The 20,805-nt window shown below is 39.3% G+C and overlaps 1 protein-coding gene across 1 annotated transcript in view; it reads right to left on the reverse strand.

Annotated features, from left to right (window-relative positions):
• Positions 1 to 20,805, reverse strand: part of SMIM14 (small integral membrane protein 14) — a 42,610-nt gene continuing 21,805 nt past the window's right edge. Inside the window, exons 3-5 of the mRNA XM_074587844.1 lie at positions 11,500 to 11,548; positions 3,767 to 3,915; positions 1 to 3,196 (exon numbers count right to left, since the gene is read on the reverse strand). Of these exons, the coding sequence (XP_074443945.1) occupies positions 3,164 to 3,196; positions 3,767 to 3,915; positions 11,500 to 11,548 (231 nt within the window). The 3' untranslated portion in view covers positions 1 to 3,163. The remainder of the gene's footprint in view (positions 3,197 to 3,766; positions 3,916 to 11,499; positions 11,549 to 20,805) is intronic.

The raw sequence follows: 20,805 nt of genomic DNA on the forward strand, positions 1-20,805 counted from the left end.
AAAGGTTACTAATGATTGCTATTTATTTTGTTAAGTCAATAAAAAGTGCATAGTACAAGCCCTTTATCCCAATCCAAGTACTCAGTAAAAGATTACTAGGAAACCGCAAATGGCACAGATGATTTTTCGTTTGGCATAATTCAGACATTTTAAACCACCGATTTACATTAGGTACATCACATCATCACTCCTCCTTTTTCAATCATGAACGTTACAAGGCTAAGTGATCTGCAGACAATACATGAATACATATGATTTCTCATTTCAGAGTATAATAATTGTGTTAAGCAGACTCTAAAAATACTATTGTTTTAACAAAGTTCTAAGCTAAGGTATAATTGTAAACTTCCCTCCATATTTCCCAAGTTGCCACAACTTGCATCTCTTATTAACCAAGCTTAAAACCCTCATTACAGAATTAATCATATCCTGAAGCTTCACACACCACTAATCTCTTCCACATTTCTTCTCAAAATTTACCATAAACATCTGTAACCATGACACAATGATTTCGTCGCAAACTACATCACTAAAGGCCAGATTTCTGCCACCCTTACTAAAGCTGCTACTAGTACATTATCTCAGAGTAGTCCCACAAACTTCAGTGCAACTACTTGATGAGTAAGGCACTATTTAACATGAATAAGAGTGGCAAAATACAGTCCTACAATTAGTTACTTTTGTTTTAATTAAGAGTGGTGATCTGAAGGTTATACCTTGGAGAGAGTATCTGAATTTAGAAGGCATACATTTTGACGTGGGATAGTGGCCTGGCTCTTTAGTAAAACATTTTACAATAAAATATTTCCAATCTTTCTTCTTTTACATAGAAAATTTAAAATAGCAATTTACATGAGGAAAGCATACATGTATAAAATCACTGGGACAATTACTTGGAGGAATTTTGAGCAAAGACAGTTCATTTAAATGTAAAACCCAACATTACTCTGAACAAAAAGTTCATTTGCCAAGACTGTTGGAGCTGGGTGCACATGGCGAGGTTTTTAAATCCATACACAGACATTTAAGTAAAGCAAGACTGATCCTCACACGTGAGGAGCATCTGCTGTACGTCTCACCAGCTTCCAGTAGGATGAGGAGTGGTGCTGTCTGAAATGAAGCCTTTTTCTGTTGGCTTTTTAATCAACTGGAAGCCTGTTTTATGCATCCAATAATGAAGCAGTCTGGCCAAAAATTCTTGGAGAAAAGGTCATTGTAGTGGATTTATATATATATTTTCTCGCTGGTTCAACAAAACGATGCTGTATTACTTGTTCTGTTCAAAACAGTATCCCAAACATAAAGGTACACGGAAGGCAAATAGCAAGCACAGTCAGATTGCTTGTCCCAGTGACATCTTTACACAGTGTTTGTGGCCTGTACACCATTAGACGCAATAGGACAAATTCTCTCAGCTTCTCTGCTGCAGCTCCGCTGCTTTACATGGTACTGCGCTGACGTCACTGAGAGCACCTGGCCCAATCTTCTTCATTTTTTTCTTTCCTTTTTTTTTTTTTTTTTTTACACATGCTCCTATGCTTGGGAGCACACTATTCCACAGAAATTCAAAGGGCAGTTACATCAAATTACAGAAGCCTTTCTTCAGGTCTACGCTGTACCTTTACAAGGAGGCTTAGCTGGCCCGCCGTTAACCCTGAGGAGGAAAACCCTGCGTCTGTCAACCATGGGATCTGATGTGAGATTTTTGTTAGAGCCTGTTAATACAAACCTTTATGCATCTTAACAGTCCCTTGAGCTCCGTAACTCAAGTCCTCAAGAAATAAAGGTTTGTAGAGTAAGGCTTTGAATTCCCATATGTCTGTTCTACTGACCTTTACGGAAAGAAGCTTCATGTTGGTAACATAAAAATGTTCTTTACATTATTCTCATCAATTTTTCAAATTGATCAAGAAAAATATACAGTGTTGCTTTTCTGTACATCTTTAAAATGTTCTTAAATTAATGTACATAAAAAAGTCATTCCCATTTGCTACAATGGGAGACGTGCACAGGTACGTGCACAGCCACACATACGCACACCTAAAGACACCACACATACACACAAATATCAGAGGGAAAAGACATGCCGTATGTAGTCACCTGCAAGTTTGTTATTCTACAATTACAACCAGCAGATAAGGATGAAATGTTAAGAATTGCTGATAACACACATAACCTGAATATCCAGTATATGTCATATACCGAAAGTTGGTAACCTCGGTAACCTCTTGGTATGATTTCATCCTGTCCAAGATACATTACACCATGGCTAAAAACTTGTTAAGATACCGATTATTAAAAGATTATACCAGGACAGAAAATTCTACCAAGTTCTTCTCACTAAATTTCTCTTTTCTTAAAAGTCCGTAAGTAAACAAATCCAGTTTTGGAATACATTTTTTGGAAAATGTATCAAATAAGATCTATCACTTATTATTGAACAAGATTAATTCCTTTTTTGGTGGTATAATCTCTTGTGTAAAGTTCCCAAGATATATTTCAAAGCTCTGACAGTGGCAATTATCACATTCACTTCTTTGCACACACACACAAACACACACACATAGTATAATTCTAGTGGACAATCCGTGCTTTTGCCAACAACCCTGAAAACTATGTTAGTGGTCCAAAGACCAGACTAAAAGCTGCTCTGAACCCAGGGCAAATATAAAATAATTTCAATTTTTCACCACATGACTAAGCTAATAGTTGCAACCATAATATAACTCTCAAAAGCATACTGGAGAAAAAATATGGATTAATCTGAAGAAAGGTCAGTAACCTTCCATTATTATAGGTGCACAGGGATTTTTGTTTTCTTTCAATGCATATCAGAAATCACCGCAAAGAAATTAAGATCACTGTAACAGAAAGAGACTGAGTGGAATGTCCACAGTAACAGTAACAATCAAAAAACCCCTGCAACGCCTTATCATTATTCAGATTACAATCTACTAGGAACTGTAATAACATACAAAGCAAAAATTAACTTAAAATGGAAGTCGCTAAGTTATGTTCATGAACATAACTGCTGAATGATAATTCTGCTCTATATAAATGAGAAAAGAAGAGAGTATTGAATGGAGTTTAGGAGTAATCTGGTCACTTCGTTCATTTGGTCGTGCAAGGTTTTAGCTGCTGAACTTTTCCCATACTGAATGCTCTAGTCCACTGGTGGGGCTGGTGGTTCCTGTCCCTAGGGGGAAGGAAGGAGGAAAAGAAAAAAAACAACACAACACATAGAGGATTAGAAACAGTGCTTCACATAAGAGGATTTAGCAATTAAAGACGAACTCAGAAGAGTTACATTGTGCTTTCTTATAAGGTCTTTCAGTATCTCTGTATTCAGAGCACATGAGCACCAAAGAACAATACTGTTTCCTGCATCAATAGGGATTTTTCCATCATCTCACATCTAGGACAAAGATGCTGTAATTTTGTCTACTGACTTCTCTAAAAGCTGTGATTTTCCCGTTGTACATAAGAAGGCAGGAGGCAGTTCCATCTAGGGACAGCCGGTGTCGAGAGGACATTATGTCCCACACTCTGTTACCCGTGCCTTCTCCATCCCATGGCAGGCCTCACGGTTGGCCTTCATGATTCTACTTTCACTTTGGTTTTACTCATTTGCATTGTTAATGGAGTTCCAAGAAAATACAGGGAAAAAAATGTAATGAAAAAATGACCGTAAGATAGTTTGTATTAAAACCAAATACATATAAGCTATTGTGGAGTCTCTCTGCAGGGCGCTTTAAGACGCACTTACATTATGTGGGCTGCTTGGCTTTCCGGCTGTGTTGGATCCTCTCAGATTACTAGGTCTCAGTAAGAACAAGACAAGTGCAATCACCACCCAGGCCATCATTATCATGGCAAAGCTGATGCCATTGTCACTGGAGGAATTTGGTCCTGGCACTACAGACAAGGAAAATTCAAGTCATTACACAGACCAACAGCAGAGTTCTTTCCCCAAAATGAAAACAAAAATGCAATATAAGTCTCAGAAAAAAAAAAAGAGAAACATTTTTCAGTTGAGTTTTCTGATTAGTCCTTCCTTTTGGCTTTGAGATAAGTAATTCTTAGTTAATTTTACACTGTTTTTTAATCACATTTCTTATCCCTTTGAAAAGATAATCTATTTCATAAGATTTCGCTGGAATTCTCACAATTATGAATATTTCTTAGTTCACATTAACTTATAACGAACTGGAAATGACAAACACACACTTTGTATTTAACAAATCAAACTTGATTTTTAAGAAATCAAACTTGATGCAAAATATATTTATATGGAAAACCCCCTCATCTGTATGATGGTGCTTGTTTGTTGCCTCAAACAAATAAAAGAATAATTCTAAAGACATGAGAGCTCAGACTCCATTGTTAAGCCCTGCACAGAGAACATGCCAATTCTAGTAAGAAGGGAGCAAACTAATGGTTATAATTTTGTTGGTTACTGTAAGTTACTTATTGAGAGTTTGTTCGAACAAGTGTCAGTGTCAATATGCCAGATCTCCATGACTGATCAGCCGGGTCATTTGGTACTTCTGATAGCATCAAGAATCACAGAATGGTTTGGGTTGGATGGGACCTTAAAGATCATCTAGTTCCAACCCCCCTGCCCTGGGCAGGGGCACCTCCCACCAGACCAGGCTGCTCAAAGCCCCATCCAGCCTGGCCTTGAACACCTCCAGGGATGGGGCATCCACAATTTCCCTGGGCAACCTGTGCCAGTGCCTCACCACCCTCACTGTAATGAAAAACGTATCTGTCAGGAGGGGAAAAAATGCTGAGGAGATACATGAAAAAGTGAAGCCCAGGAATACAAGGTAAAAATTTTACACCTAATTTTCATACAGAACATCTGAGATATCAAAGCATGGAAATAAAACTGAGAAAATCCCCTCAGACTGGAGATGGCTGGTTAGTCTCTTTTGGATCAAGAAACTCTTGCAAATACCTGCACAACTGAAAATAAAAAACTTTTGTCCTCTGAAACATAATTTCAAATAATCAAACTGTAACTAATGTCAGCGGAAGTGTAAACCAATGTACAGTTAATTACCTATGGTACTCACATGGCTCATCAATTAATACAGAGCAATTAATACAAAGCTATAATGAATAACCTCAGGAAGAGAAGAGCTATTCTATTTTATTACACAAGTTGACAGCTTTAACTTTTGGGGATATTCCATGGAGACACCCGTATCCATCAGATTTTTCAGTTAATTCATTTGGACCATCTCAGTATTCAGTCAAGTCTGGATTCAGTGTGAGTTGGAAGTTGTTCTTACTTAAAGTTTGCTGGATACCCAGTGAACTGCTGGAGTCACTTATTTCCTTGAAGGCTAAGGCTGATGCCAAAGAACCATCCTCATCACTGTCATGCTGGGGTAGCACTTTTAACGGAGGCTCTTCTGTGGCAGTGGTTTCTTCATAACACAGCTCAGACCCAGCAGAGGGGCAGGCACTGCGGGGAAGCTTGCAGCCATGCCATTCACAATGCCTCTCTTCTGTGAATAACGCTTCTTGGGTCGGGGCTGTTGGACTGATGTCCTTTACCGACATCAGGTGCACTCAAAAACGTCGAAAAAGAAAAAACCCCACATACTACAGAAGTTCATGCTTCTCAAAGCACGAACAACACCATTAACTTGTATGAGCAAATGAAACTGCCATACAGCTCTTGCCTTTTAAATGTCCAAAATATAGACATTGCGAAACTCCAGAAGTTGCTAATGTAAAGGAATCGTATGATTAGAAGTATATACAATTACAAGTGACAATTCTTTTGGAGATCTGAGTGAACAAAGGGCGCTGTACATGAGGAGAAGTTAGAGTGTAAAGAAAATAAATGAGAATGCTACAGGTTCTAATTCATTAAACTCTAACACATAATTGATTCAGAAAGCATATGGAATAAGAGTTTAGACCTGCAGTTGTGTCACAGGAAAATATTATTCTTATCAACAAGATATATCAATATTTTAAATCTTGGATGAGCCTTATATATGCAATCCAGTAAACTAGCATATAATTTGGCATGAAAAGAACAACTGCTTTATTCCGGGGCTTCCAGACAACATTAATAGCCACCCTGAGACTACCTTCAGCAGCACATAAGACAGCCGTAGGTACCTGCTTTGGCACACATTGAAAACTCAGATCACCTGTTAGGCTGGACTCCCCATACAGTGCAGAGAAAGGGGGACCAGTTAGGCTGCTTTCTAGAACTCTTGCTGAACCATAGCATATTTAGGATCTGTGGTTAAACAAGAGTTGGGGTAAGTAAATGCTGCTAAGTCAGCTCATGCTACAGGTCAAGGAAGGCAGCAGGAGGAACCACAGAGGGAAACCACAGGCGTTCCTCCAAAACATAATTTCTAACCAGCCTGCGTTGTAATACGGTTTGGATGGAACCAAATGTGCTGAAACATGTTCTAAACTAAGTTAAGCAAGACAACAGCTTGGCCCTGTACTACCTACTCAAAGGATGCCAGATACTAAAACAGCCACAACACTGTTTATGCTATTCAAGTACCATTAAACCCACATCTCTCACAAATGACCATGTGTTTTAATAAGGACTGGAGATATTTCAGAATCTGTTACTTTAATCTCTTAACACAAGGACATGAGGATAAGCAAAATCTCACATAGCCGGGGTGAATCACACTTTTCAAAGCTTTGCATCGCCAATCAAGAGAACAGACAAGAAGCTGTTTCAGCTACTGGGCGCAATAGTATGTAGAAGACGACAATCTTTTGCTACAAAGACCTCCATCACTGAGATCACAAAATAATCAGATAAAACCAGCTTATGGATAAAGAACAGTTGAATGAAGCTGAAACCAAGCAGGATGGAATTTATGCTGATGGGCAGAAGAAAAAACCTTATTTTTAAGAGTTCACAGCTGCAGTGCTTTACCTATAATTGATATTTTTGCAGGTATTTTAGAAGTGTTTTTTTGACTCCTTAAAGAATAAAGGCTATCCTACAAGAGCACTTGTGAATGATATTTTTTAATATTTCCAGATGGCTGGAAGATCGTCCTGTTTTGACCTCACAGATGAATGTCCCTGCCATCCATTTTGATGGATGGGTCTGGTTATTAATCTCCAGTGCCTAGGAGACACCAACCAGTACAGAATGTAGCAGTACATATTCCCGTGTCACCAAGTGACATGAAACTTACAGTCTCTAAACTGCCTTTCCATGCAACACCGAATCCAGCCCAAAGTCTTTACTTTCAGAGTATCGGGTCCCCTGGGCTCAGCATACCTGTATATCCACACACTTCTGAGTGAAGCCTGTGAGCAGTTCCGCCCCTCTGGTTACCTGCAATTTTTTTTTAACATCATGGCTGAATTTTCTCTGTGCAGGAGACAGCTTTATGAGGGACTAGTCTGAGACTGTGGGGTAAACTCCCACGGGAGCTAATGACTATGGTGAATCCTATCTGTTGCTCCACATATAACATACAGTTCTTTGGCTTCTTTTTTCCTATAGAAACAGAGACTAGGTCACGTAAACCTCAGAGAGAAATGGGAAGGGAAAAAAAAATCTTCTGTGACAGATGTTTGTCATCTCATTTAATGTTCTACTGAAAGGCAGTGAAAGCTACTAAAATGATGAGTTTGGTGAAAATAATTTCTAAAGAGTAAAGGTCAACAACATCCTGATTGTGCAACTGAAATCTCAAGAATACAATATTAAAATTAATAAACATCCCTGTTAAATACTCCTTACATGAACTTAGTTCTCCTCTTAAAGTGCTATTTTGCATTCAGAGTGAGGTTGTACTCTAAAGAGAAAGAGGAAAGATTGCATTTCTTTTACTGTTAAATTATATTCCCTGTAGTGCTTTTTGTCTGCCCTCTCATGGTAGAAATATCTCCTTTTGGATCTTTAGCTTTTGACTGTTTAACATCTGCATGGGGGAAGACAGAAGATGCACTCTGACTTGTGCCGCCTTCTTTTCATGGTGTTTTTAGCCTTGCCTGTTCTGTGAAAGAAAGGCAGGAAACCATATGAAGAAAGGTATCTTACAGATGAATCATCAGGGAAGACAAAGAGCCTGTGGGACCTCCAGCAGATAATCAAAGGCAAGGATTAGGAAACCAAAGAAAGCAAAAAAGGGCTGGAGCGGAGGAAGGGAATTACCAGAAAAGGGAGGGAAGAGTTGGCAGACATTTCACGCCATTAGGTTAGGCTGCTGTGATTCCCCCAGATGAGTACAACCCAAGATGAATCACAGATATGCATTCACTTTAAAATACATTGAAATCTGGGAGTAGAGTAGACAGCATTTCAGACAGTCATCTCTGAGCACATGACAAGCTAGTAGAGCACTGAGAATAACGTTGAAAATATGAATGTGGTAAATCCAGGTCACAACATCTGGGAATTGCTAGAACACAGACAAAAAACTCAGGCGGTGGCCCTCATTTCCTTTGACATGGAAAGCTGACTGTGAAGGGCCATGAGCCATCAGAGCCACTCAGTACCAGCCGCGGATCCTCCCTGGGCTGGATGAACCGCTGATGTTGCAACTGCAACACGCTTCAGAGAAATATTCCCTGCTCCACTTGCATTAGACACAATTCAGAAAAGAGTTATTGCTCTTATTCCTTATTTCAAGGGAAACTCTAAGATCTTCTGATTTGCTGAGCATAAACACTCCCAACAGAATATTAAATGTCCTGCATATTCAAAACATGCAGCCTTTTTTCTCCAAGGCACCCACTGAAATGGAGGGAACAGTCATCAGACTCTGATACACACTTTACCGTCGTAGCAGATACTCTGATGGAGAATCAGCAGAGGAACAGCCATCAAGCAGAGTGCCCAAATGCTCCCTGAAGCGGTGCTCATATCCTTCTGCATGTAGGAGTACAAATCCAAAAGCACTGGACCTGACCCTGGCAGGAAACTCTCTGCAGGGCAGTCATTGCAATATAATGCTGCCAACAACCATAAATAAGAATTTAGAGCTAATAATGCAAAAATGAGAATGCAGGAGCCTCGGTGCTACTGCTTTGATCTGTCTCAAAAAAAATCTAAAAAAGATCTGATATCAGGGGTTGAAAAACAAAGTGTGCTCAGGAAGAATCAACGCAGGGTGTTTCTGAGAACTTCCAGCTGGTAGCAACAGCACAACACATGACGCTGCTGTGACCCTGGCTGAACCACAGCCCTGACGTTTCCCAAAACAAAACCACATACATCTCATCAGTTATTCCACAACCTTGCAACTTAAGAATCTGTGTATGACAACATTCCCAGCTGCGCTTCCAGAAGGAAGAACAAATCCTGGGAATGAGCAAACGGGTGGGAGTGAAACAAGTGTCTTCATATCGAGGTCCCGAAATGAGGAATCGAAGTCAGCAAGTTACAGGAAATGGAGCTGTGGGACCTAGGGAAGAGGAGACCCACCTCAAAAATAAGCTCATCATGGTATAGCTCATCAGAACAGGATGCAGCAATGGACAGAAGACTGGCCCAGAGTTGTTTTAATCTGTCTCTGAAAACATCTCTAGAAGCTTCTCCAGGCTCAATCTGTTTGTTTTTGTCTTTCGACTCCTGGGAGTCTTACAGAGCTCATGTTGGCCCAAGCACAGAATCACAGAAGCATCACAAAATAGTCTGACAAATAGGCAGTCAGTGTCATTGCCTCAGCAGAAAAATACCTTTGCTGGAACTAAATTTAAGGCAATATAATAATGTAGGAGAGGATTTACTCTATAATTTTTGCTTTGGTTTTTGAAACAAACCACTGGTTTGGAACAATTGCTGCCAAATTGCTTGCATCTGCACAGACAGTTATTGCAAGGATCTCTTTCAGGATGGAAAGCTATTTGCTGCAAACCGTTCACATCCGCACTGTACTATAGCTTGGTAGCATGAAAGCCATCCCACAAGCTTTGTGCCCACACGTAACAGAACTTACTCATTTATACGGTCTTTAGCCTAAGAGCTTCATAAATATTGAGGAGCCAAGACTCCCAAGACTTGAGTGAGAATGACCTACCATCGCTTGGTGTTGACTGTGGACTAAAGCTCAGAAAGTTTCACAGCCTGGCTAATACAGAAAATATTCTGTCACCTGCCTCTTTCCCTCTCCTACATGCCTGTGATTTTTTAAAAAAATACATGTAGAAGTCTAAGGTGTGGGAGACGAAAAAGTCCACCCTAGGACAGGTGCTTTTGGGAGAGGAGGGGTGCTGGAAGTCACAGACACACAGCGGAACTTAGAAAGCCTGTAAAGAAAGAGGAAAGCCAGCAGCACTGCTATGGCACATGTGCGCCCCACTATTTTTTCAGGCGTTATCTGGGAGAATTTACAGCTTTTTCCCTTCAAGCCAACATGGCAATGATTCTGGGATTGTTTCCCACTGGGAGGGCACAGTGCAAATCCAAGCTTAGATGCCCATCTCTAAATGGGTTTTAGTGGGGAGTGAAGAGGGAGGAACATGAGAGTGAACGAAGGCATGCCGTATCCCCAAGGTCCTGGAAACCTTGACTGCCCTGCTCCTAGACCCGCAGAAGACACAGGCACCGGCAGTTCTTGCTTCCAGGAACACTGCTGAGGTGCTCCCTGCTCCCTCCAAGCATTACAGTAGTCCTGATGCAGGCTAATTGTGTGAGTTCATACGCTCAATTGGTAAAGCAATACAGGAAAACCAGATCCACTTCATTTTTATTTATAAGCATTTGGCAATGTTCCCTCTAGACCATGAAAAGTGTAAACAGAGCACCTCAGGGCAAGCTTACATTACTGCATAACCTCTGCACAGCTACGCTTCCCCTGCAGATGCTGGTAACGTTTGACTGTCCTTGTTATGTTCACTGTTTGGGAGAGGTTTTTGGATATATTTCACAGCGAATTTCAAAGAAGCGTACACATCAGTACTCTGCTTCATTAACTACGCAGATGCCGAGACAAACAGAAACGCAGTCATGGTGTGTGTCAGCTTATCAGTCAGAGCTGGTGGGGAAGCTCCTCTCCCTCACGCTGGAGCAGAGGGTTCACCGTACTGACAGTAAGTCTTTCAGCCCCATCCGTGAACACGTCCACGTGTGGGGGTCCATGCTGAATACCCAGTCTTCACTGGTTAGGCTGCTATGGCTGCAAGGAGGACAAATAAAGCCCCCTCCAAATTTTTTCCTCAGGGAAAAATTGAAATCATCCCATTTGGAGGCTAATGGTAATATTCAGTAATGCGTGGGACCCGATGGATGGTCATGCTGGTGTACTGGTACCTCCAGCCTTCTCACCATTGCTGCTTCCATACAGTGCTTCCAATGTACAAATTATCATCACAGATTCTCAGAAATTACCTCCCCCACATAACTGTAGTACTGTAATATTTGAGTCAATGTAATATGTTCCTATAACATTAAAGCAACTGCTGCGTTTTAAAGACCAGTCAGACTGTATTTTAATTACAACTGTTTATTTTACTTCCATGCACCTGATCCTGATAGTTACTCACATTCCTGAAGGCATTCTGTGTCTGTGCAGTACGACTGGGATTGTCTCAGCTGAAACAGAGAAAAAGAAAGGCATCACACTTAGCAATGAGACTTGGTCAGCTTTTACCGAAATCATGACTTAGTATGTCAGAACACAAGCTCAAGATAAGATTATAACTGATCCTTTACTGCATCGCACTTGGCTTATGGTGCGTGAAGAATCCCAGGTACGGATGTAGTTTCTGAACACTATTTACACAACACCTTTAAATCACCTGACTAAAGTGTTATCGCTTCCACACAGGTTGCAGCCACTGAATGCCTTTTAAAATTCAAGTTAAAAATCTATAGTGATACAGATATGCTCTCTACACGCATTTTGGGATTTATAATGGATAGGTGTTACTACTGTTATCTAGATCAAGTAACATTAAACCACTCTGTGATTACATAGCAATAAATGATCAGACTGCGATAACAGTTATGCACAGAGAAGTCGAATTAAAATTGCATATTTATACTTGGCACTTGCTGTTTTTTCCACCTAGGATTTTTTTTAAAAGCTGATTTTAATATGTATTGTACTGTTTTTTCTCTTTAGTGATGGGTAAAATTTAAAGCGCTTTTGGCAACTGTAATGACTATTTGCATTTACAGACGAGGTAAGCTTGCTAACTGCAAGAAAAGTCAACGCTGGCTAACCTGCAAATCAGTATAACTATTTTACAGATGACAGAGTCGAAAAAGAAAGACAAATATCACATTCTTTAACAGGCACAGAGAAGTTAAATGGATGGGATTTAATCTGCTGTATTACGGAAATAGGTTCTATCCTCTGATTAGGTAAACTACCTGGATTAATAATAAAAGTTTTTAAAAGTACAGAATCGTTACAATGCCTTGGTTAGAACTGACATTTGCTTTTTGACAGGTTTTATGTCACAGTAGTGTCACAAATCCCAACACTTCCTGTCACAACAGGCTAATCTGTTTATTATCAGCGTAAATATACAAATGTAAAAAAAAAAAGAAAATATGATGTTCTTTATGAAAGAAATACATGAATAATTTCTACAAACCCAATTTCCCCTTGCATTGGCATAAGTGATTTGCTGTATGCAGTCATAATATTATGCAAAGCACATCAAGGAAACAGATGAGCGACCGAAGGAGGAAGACATTTGGAAAAGACTAAGCTCCTTCCTTTATCATCATGATTTTCAATGACTGACGCATTTGAGAAATAATAAAAAAAAAAAAGTAATTGGAGATTGATCACATTCATTCTTTCATTAACATATTAAGATCTGCTAGCAAATTTACTGAGACTACGAAGAAGTTCCTTAGGAAGTACTGGGAAGGCTGGATTTAACCTTTCAGCTATTTCTATAGTTAAAAACAACAGCAGGAGAAATTCAAACAAAAGACTTCTACTTACATTATTAAAAAAAATAATCTATCAAACTATGCATATTTCCTGTCTTTCTTTTATAAAAGTAAAAGCTCATTTTATGTTCAAACTTTGGAAGACATTCTCAAAGGGGAGGTTTTACAATAGCAATAGTACCTATTTGGAATATCTGACACCGAGAGACTCCTGAACTGGGAAAACTGGGTATCACTATACCCACATTTTAAAGAGATCAGCAACATAATTATCTTCTGTTTGTATAAGGATTTAATTCTGGAGGGGCTTAGTTTATAATCCCTACTCTGTAAAGCACAGTTTAAAAGTATTCTTCAACACAGAACGATGCCCAGGATTAAAATGGGTCATAGGTATATGATCAGAAACATCGTACAGGTCAACAAGCACATAGCACTGAGTTATCCCTCTGTCCCCAGGGTGGTTAGTGCTCATACAGCGCATCTCGTTTGCCCAGGTAGGCAGCACCTGTGGGTGATCTAGCCACAATATTAGTTATCTCCCATTCTAAGTGTTACACTCTGTCCAAATACCTGTTTTTTAAACCATGCAATTAACGTTTCTATACAAGCCACCTCAAAAATGGTGCATGTACTTTTTGTTGCCATTAACATCCTTCACCGGCCTACCAGATGGGCTTCCACTGCCACCACAGAAGACAGCTGATGGAGCTCCAGCTTTGACTGACATGAACATGTTAACCACTACGTTTAACAACAACAGAAAGATATTCTGGCTACAGCTGTGCCTTTCTTGAAGAGGGGTCTCAGCAGTGACCATGATCACACCATGCTTTGTCCGTCACCGTTCCCTTGACCATTTCTTCAAGAAAAGACTCCACACTATCTGGAAGTGTCTGTTGATGTAGTAGGCCACCTGATTAAGACACAGTAAGTATTAAACACCTGAGATTTTGCGCACCCAGAGGGTGCATTCAGATACTGACTTTTATCCTACAGGCATCCTTGCTGACTTCTCAAAAGACGTGACAGGCTCCAAGACCTTAGAATGAAAAGTACTGCTGGAAACCCCAATGACAGAAATATTACAGTAAGCAAGCAGCCTTAAGAAAAATAACATTAGCAGTTGCTCTACAGATCTCTGCTGAAAAAATGCTCTTAGATTATACCCTGCCAATAAGGAAAAAAGTCTGCTTATGTACGGAGGAACGATGTACAGAGGAACATTTACAAACTACAGAGCCATCTGTACTTTGTCTGATAATAGGGCTGTGCTTTCCAGAGGGGTTGGACAACAAATATTCCATTTTTTTCCTAGGGATTTAGAAACTAACTGTACAAGGTAGGTTTAGAAACCTCAAAATCTGTTGTGAAACAGTTACAAGAGAAAAGTATGAAAAATCAGCGTTTTAAAAAATAATTTGTATGAAATTCCTTTAAACTGAAAACAATACATAATCATACTAGCATGCAGATTTAAAGATCCACCTAAAAAAAATACACTTCAGTGTCTCTGCTGCATTTGTATCCAGCAATACAAATATTTCTTAGAAATATTTCTCAACCATTTCAGGTAATACAAAATTTCCTTATAAATACTACTTGCGCTGGAGAAGATTTGGGCAGAATAGAACCACCCATAGACTCACATAGGTTTTAAGAAGCCATCGATCACATGATGAAAAACACACTCAAATATCTTCTCATGCTCAGTTCCCCTCCTGACTACAAGCACGGGCAAAATCTCAGTAACCCACAAGCAGAAGCTCTAGGAGGGCTCTGTAAGCCGGGGAGCCAGGTAACAAATCCGTTTTTAACAGCTCAGTGATGGGCTGCCTATTGTTCTCTTGGGATGAAACACGGCAGATGACGGAAAACGAGCAGCAGTAAAACTAGGTTTTTCTCAATTCTCTCCTAACTCTGTAATCCAATGCAAATCTGATCCCCTGTGGTCACTCAATTAGTCAAAAGACGAGAAGCGATTCTGGCACGTGTATGAAATGCTTACGCAAGTTGAATCGCTGGGAAAGGTGGTGTCTTTCGCTGAAACAAGAATGTTCCTTCTACCAATTAGCTCTCTCTTGATAACTACACCCTTAAGGGACATAGCAACTGTTGAAAAAAAAATTGAATGTGAGACATTTCAATCAGCAGGTAATTGAAAAAAAAGCAATTATCAGGGAGTGGAAATAAACAGTCCTTTTTATTCAGATTTTGGAGAGGGAGTTTGGATAAAAGTTTGTGGAATAACAGTAAGAAGTTGAACCAGACCTTCCCTCTTCTCAACAAAACCCTCAAAAAGAGTTCTCAAATACACTCAATGTCTTTCAGAGTGGGAATAGTACAAAGTTTATGAGAAAAAATCTGAATAGAGAAGTAATTATTATAGTACATTAACTTGTACATACTTAAAGGCAATATTATTAATGGTGGTTTTGGTTTTATTCGTATTCAGAGATCCTTGTGTTGTCAAAAATGTGAATTTAGTGGAAGATTAACAGCTGGCTGCCTGATCTGATACCTGCTAAAGTCAGCAACAGCTTTTCCATGTTTTTCAGTATATTCTGGAACAGGGCCTTAAAAAGAACACTGAAATTAGGTGAGTGAAACATCAGGGCTTATTCAACAAAAGGATAGAGTGAAAAATGTTACAAAACTAAATATTTATAGAAATTATTATTTTCTTCCAATTTAAATGAAGAGGATTATAGCTGAATTTTAACATTCTGTGTGCAGTTTGTCATCCAAATACAATAAATGACTTAGTGCATGTGAGCCAAAAAATGAACTAATTTATCTTTTATTGTCCAAAATGAAGTAAACACAAATTGTAAACAGCATGAAAGCTAAAAAGGAGCTAAAAAGGCTCAAAAATTTTCAGTTTTAATGCAGCGCAAACTTGCAGGCAATACAAGTAAAAATACTAATTACAAATGCAGATTATCTAAAATACAACTCTGAACCTTAAATCACTCCAAGTATATTTAAAAACTTGTATAGCTTAAGTTAAAATAATTTAAATTCATAATCCCCACACCACAAGAACTCTTGGTCAATATGAGTATTTGGTTTCTATGAAGTCCCTCATAAATTCTTGAAACTGGGAGGCATCATGGCTGAATTACAGCAAATCAGTGTCCACTCACTGACATATTTTGAATGTAAACCCAACATGATGCTGAGATAAGAAGAAATTGAGTTACTTGTGCTGGTAAGAGGGAAAAAGGCTTTTCCTCACTCTTTCCCCATGACACTGAAATTTAGGATTGCAAAAATAAAAAGAGACATTTAAAATGGCTCCCAGTTCAAATTTGAAATAGCTCTTCCTTTAGTTTTTTTTGTTTGTTTTGGTTTTGGTTTTTTTTACAAAAGACACAGCTTTTAGCCCCAGTTCACACTAACACAACAGCTTTTAGATCCTGCTCCTTTCACACTACATATAAAGTACAGTTTTAACATGCCATCTTGTGGATCAGCAGCATCTACCCTGAAACCGGACTATGTCCCGCTGCTACTCTTATAATGGGTGCCATGTTCTGAGAGAAGTCTGCACAGTTTTGAGCAATGAGAGCCACCCCTTTTCACAGTCCCCAGCTGTGAACAAAACATGAACAGTCACAGTAAAGGGACACTGCTATCGGGCCCTGGAAGCTTTTTTGTGAAGTCACTATATTAAGTAAAGTCTCTATTTTTTTATGTGCAAACCTACTATGGGCACACAAACATGCCACTGTGTGGTGAAAGCAGGGTGTGAACTTTCACTGCATGTTGGCTGCTCCACAAAATCACTGAAGTCCAAGTGAAATAGTAAGCCCAGTGAAACAGCTTCATCTAACTAAACAGAGAACTTGTTTTTTTCCAATACAGTGACCTCAGCCACTGGGATCATTTCAGTCTTCCCATGAAAGAAGTGAGGCTACTTTGCATTTACTGCTCATGACAGATAGCTACTGTGGAGAAGGAAAGCCAGACTTCTGCCTACCTTCACAGTAACTCCTTCTTGTGTCAATTCCCTTGCTTCCTCTTCAGAGGAGTTTTCTGAAACTCTTTAGATGAGTTTTCAGAATTTGCTACCTCAGAGTTCAACAGTCTCACAAACCCTGTGACTGGTCCTGCAATCTCTGCTCAGACAAATTTATTTTTTTTTTAAAATCAAAGTCAATAGCATCTTGCCTGAAAAAAAGATTAAGAGTTCCTACTCAGTATGAACACTTTTTCTTTTTAAGTGTATTTCAGAGTTAAAAAAAACCAACCCCCCCCAAGCATACTAATATCAGGAAGATAGCAATGATCGGCAGCTCACCACTTCATCATTTTTCAGACAAAATGATGGCATAATCCCTGTCCAAAAGCACTTTCAACTCTGGTAGTAACAAGGTAACAAAACAAGAAGAACAGGACTAGTGCCAGGAACAAGGTACAATAATCAATGAAGTCTAGTGTGAATGGCAGATGAGATTAAAGTAAATTATTTATGCAAGGATAATTAAAAGAATTGTCCTTTAGAGTAACTTTTGAGACAGCTCAAAGCAGAAATAAGTCCTCAGAAAAGACATGAATGAAAAATTAGCAAGTTCATGAGCCAGGTCAGGAAAAGACCTCCATACAAAAAATTGTGATGGAAGAAAGCCCAGAGAGATGTATGAAAGAAACAGATAAATTAGGTACAAAGGTAAGAGAGCAAAAACAGATAATGGTGGCAATGAAAAGAAAAGGATAGATAAGTAGGAAAGCAAGGACAAATAACTAACGTGATATGGTCATTTATCCCACAAATAAAAGTAAATTTAAAACGGAGTCGTAAAGACTGTTGATAGTAAATTTTATGCGATAACAAGGGCAAAATATCATCCCTTGTGAAAATACTTTTTTGCAATTTAGACCAGTTGTAAGCTCTGCTTTTTCTCTCCAATGATGCCAGAAGATGACAACACCATGGCATACTCCCGATTGTGTTCTCATGCTTCTGGATAATGAAATAACTGTTTAAGCTTTGTTGGCAGACACGTCTGTTCTGTCCAAAGTATATAAACGATTTAGTAAACAACACAATAATTAAACTGTTGTGGTAGGATAGGCCAGTCCTGAATACCAGCCAGGTTGCAAATTGACTTGTAGCATTATCCATAGAGTTCAGATTTAAAGATGCAAAAAATGACACCTACATGCATTATTCTGCTACAAGCTGGCCAAGAGAAATAAGAGAAAAATAAGGGGAAAAGAAGGGCAAACTGATGGAATTATATTGTCTCTTAAACTACATTAGCTTCTCTTAGATGAACAAACTAGGAAAAAGGGAACATTGCCTTCCCACTCCTGCATTTTCTATGAGCATATGCAGAATTAAAATAAAATAAATGATTGTTCATACAAGGACAGAACACCAGCCTGCAATAAAAATATGGGATTTGGTCCTGTGAGGTGACAAGTAATTTTCTCTCCCATGGCAAATGAGAGAGAAGGATGGTCGGTACCTTTCAGAATAGTATTACAAGATTACAAAGCCACCCTTAAGACCCAGAATCATCAGCCAGTTATGACAGAGGGAGAACATTAACTCTCATATTGAAAGATACGAAATTTTATGGAGGGAGATGCAGTGGATAAACAAGTCAGAGGGATCACCATTGCAAACAGCAGCCCTGATTTGGGTACGAACTCACTCTTCCCGTTATTTTCTCATTTCTCCTGCGATTGCTGTTTCACCTTGGTGTCACATAGATCCCCCTTTTCCACACTTCCCTCACTTTCCTACAATTGCATGACTTCTATTGGTATCTCATTTTATAATTTTGCTGGCCTTGAGGACCTGGGATATTACTGGCATCCTACTTTTGTGAATGCAAAGCAGAATGAATTAGCAGAACAGGGAGAATCAAGGAAAAGAAGACGAAGCAGTGTGACAGTCAGGATCATTACAAGGAGCTCACAGCACCTCTGACTACATGAAATACTAGACAACAAATGGATGAGATATAGAGTATTACCCAGTATTACTACAGAGGCATCTGAACACGTTCATGAACAACATACACAGATTTCCCAAGAGGCCATTAGCAAACTTATATCTAAAATACAAAAGCAGAATACACGTGGGCATTTTGACCAAACACTTGAGTATCTTCTGCAAAATGATGCATATTAGCAAATGAAAAGGGTACTCCCACATAGACAGCCTTGAGGAAAAGGCTTAGAACTACGAGTTCCAAGAGATAAGTACAGTTTGCTCTAAGTGTTGATTACATCCACATGCGGCCTGAGAGAAAAAGCACAATTTTCTCCTTTTTCCTCAAATGAGACAGCTACAACCCAGCTCTGATCATCACAGTTCAGCCATTCATAATACAGGTTATAGCTATTAATTACTTCTGGAATATCAAGCTGACAGAATTTTCAATGTACAATTTTCTACACTGCTTGCAATTCTGTCACACTATGCACGCTTTAAGGTAGTCATGAGTCTTGACTGAGGGTTTTTTTATAATTTTTTTAAAATATGTACATACTGGTTAAGAAGCAGCAGCTTCCATCATACTACAAAGCTCAGGAATGGGAAATGCAAAAAATGACAGGCACCTTCAACTTTCAGTAAAGTCCTGATACTTAATCCCTTATATGAAAAAATGGTCTCCATGGGACATAGACCCGAACGGACACCATTTTTCATGGCTTTTTTTTCTATTTTTTTGAACATCCACTTACCTGTCTAGAAAATAGTCTCCATTTATACTGACTGCTTGGTCTAGAACTAGTTGCTAGGTTAAAGACCACTAGCAATGCATGAATTCTGTGATACAGGTTTGGGGCCTTAACGTGTGGAACACCAGCACCTTGAGCTCACCCCCCCCAGAAGCAGGGGAAATGGAAGTCAGTGGAGCAAGAGTGCTCAGGAACAGCCTCACACCCTGCCACTCCAACCCTGAGTTATATTCTTTCGGCTCAGTGCCTCAGGAGGTTCATCAAGTCTTTTCCCCCGTATCTCAGAAGGATGGTAGCTTCTCTGTCCTAATGAGCAATCTAATGTTCAGCTGTTGGGAAAGGTCCTTTTTGAACCAGCTTGAACACCAACAAATTGGGAACTGAGGGTGCAGGTCTGGAAAAAAAAGGCACAAGTAAGAGCAAAATGCAATTTCCTGCTCTTGGGGTGGTTGGCTAAGAAGGGTTATAGACTAAAAGCGGTAGCAACTGCTATTTAAAAAAAATAATTAGAAAGCAAACGCCACAGAACATGTGTAAGAAGTCTCCAGTGCAACCTCCATATTTAGAAGGTCACTTGAAATTATCACACACGTATTCAGTATAGTTCTGCTGTGCTTTCAGTAGAAGGCCACGTCAGTAGGGTTACTCACTTTTGCTGGTTGCCTGAGGGACTATTTAGGTTGGGCTTAGCTGTGCTGACATCTTGAGAGGTTTTCAACCATTTGCAGCACACAACGCCGATCTATTTTAGTCATCTGTGTTTATTCTGTGCTGTTTGCACAAGGTCTCCCCCAGCCAAGGCTATGTTGGATACTATTTCAGACTATGCCAGTAAGACTCTAAAATGACCTGGCCAAGAGAATTATTTGGAAACTTGGTTGACAAAAGAGCGTTGGAATAAACTGTGTTGAAATAGATCAAGAATTTGCAACTTCTATAAAAATCTAGTGACACCTCAAAATACAAGAGAGATTAAAATAAAAAACCATTTGCTATGTATCCCCAGAGTTTTCGAGACATTCAAGCCTTCTGGTATAGCAACATAACTAGACATGGGCCATTACTTTGCAATTAGGTACAGAAGAACAAAACACAAGGTTGAAATTCCCACAGAGATCTGTAAGGCCATCAAATCTCTACAGTACAGCTGCTGGCAGTTCATCAAAATGGATCCTCATGTATTACAGAATTAGAAGTGTTTTGGGTTAAAGAACATATTGTTTGTTTTCATAGAAATTAGT

Source organism: Larus michahellis, chromosome 5 (genome assembly GCF_964199755.1).
Source record: "Larus michahellis chromosome 5, bLarMic1.1, whole genome shotgun sequence".
Classification (NCBI taxonomy): Eukaryota; Metazoa; Chordata; class Aves; order Charadriiformes; family Laridae; genus Larus; species Larus michahellis.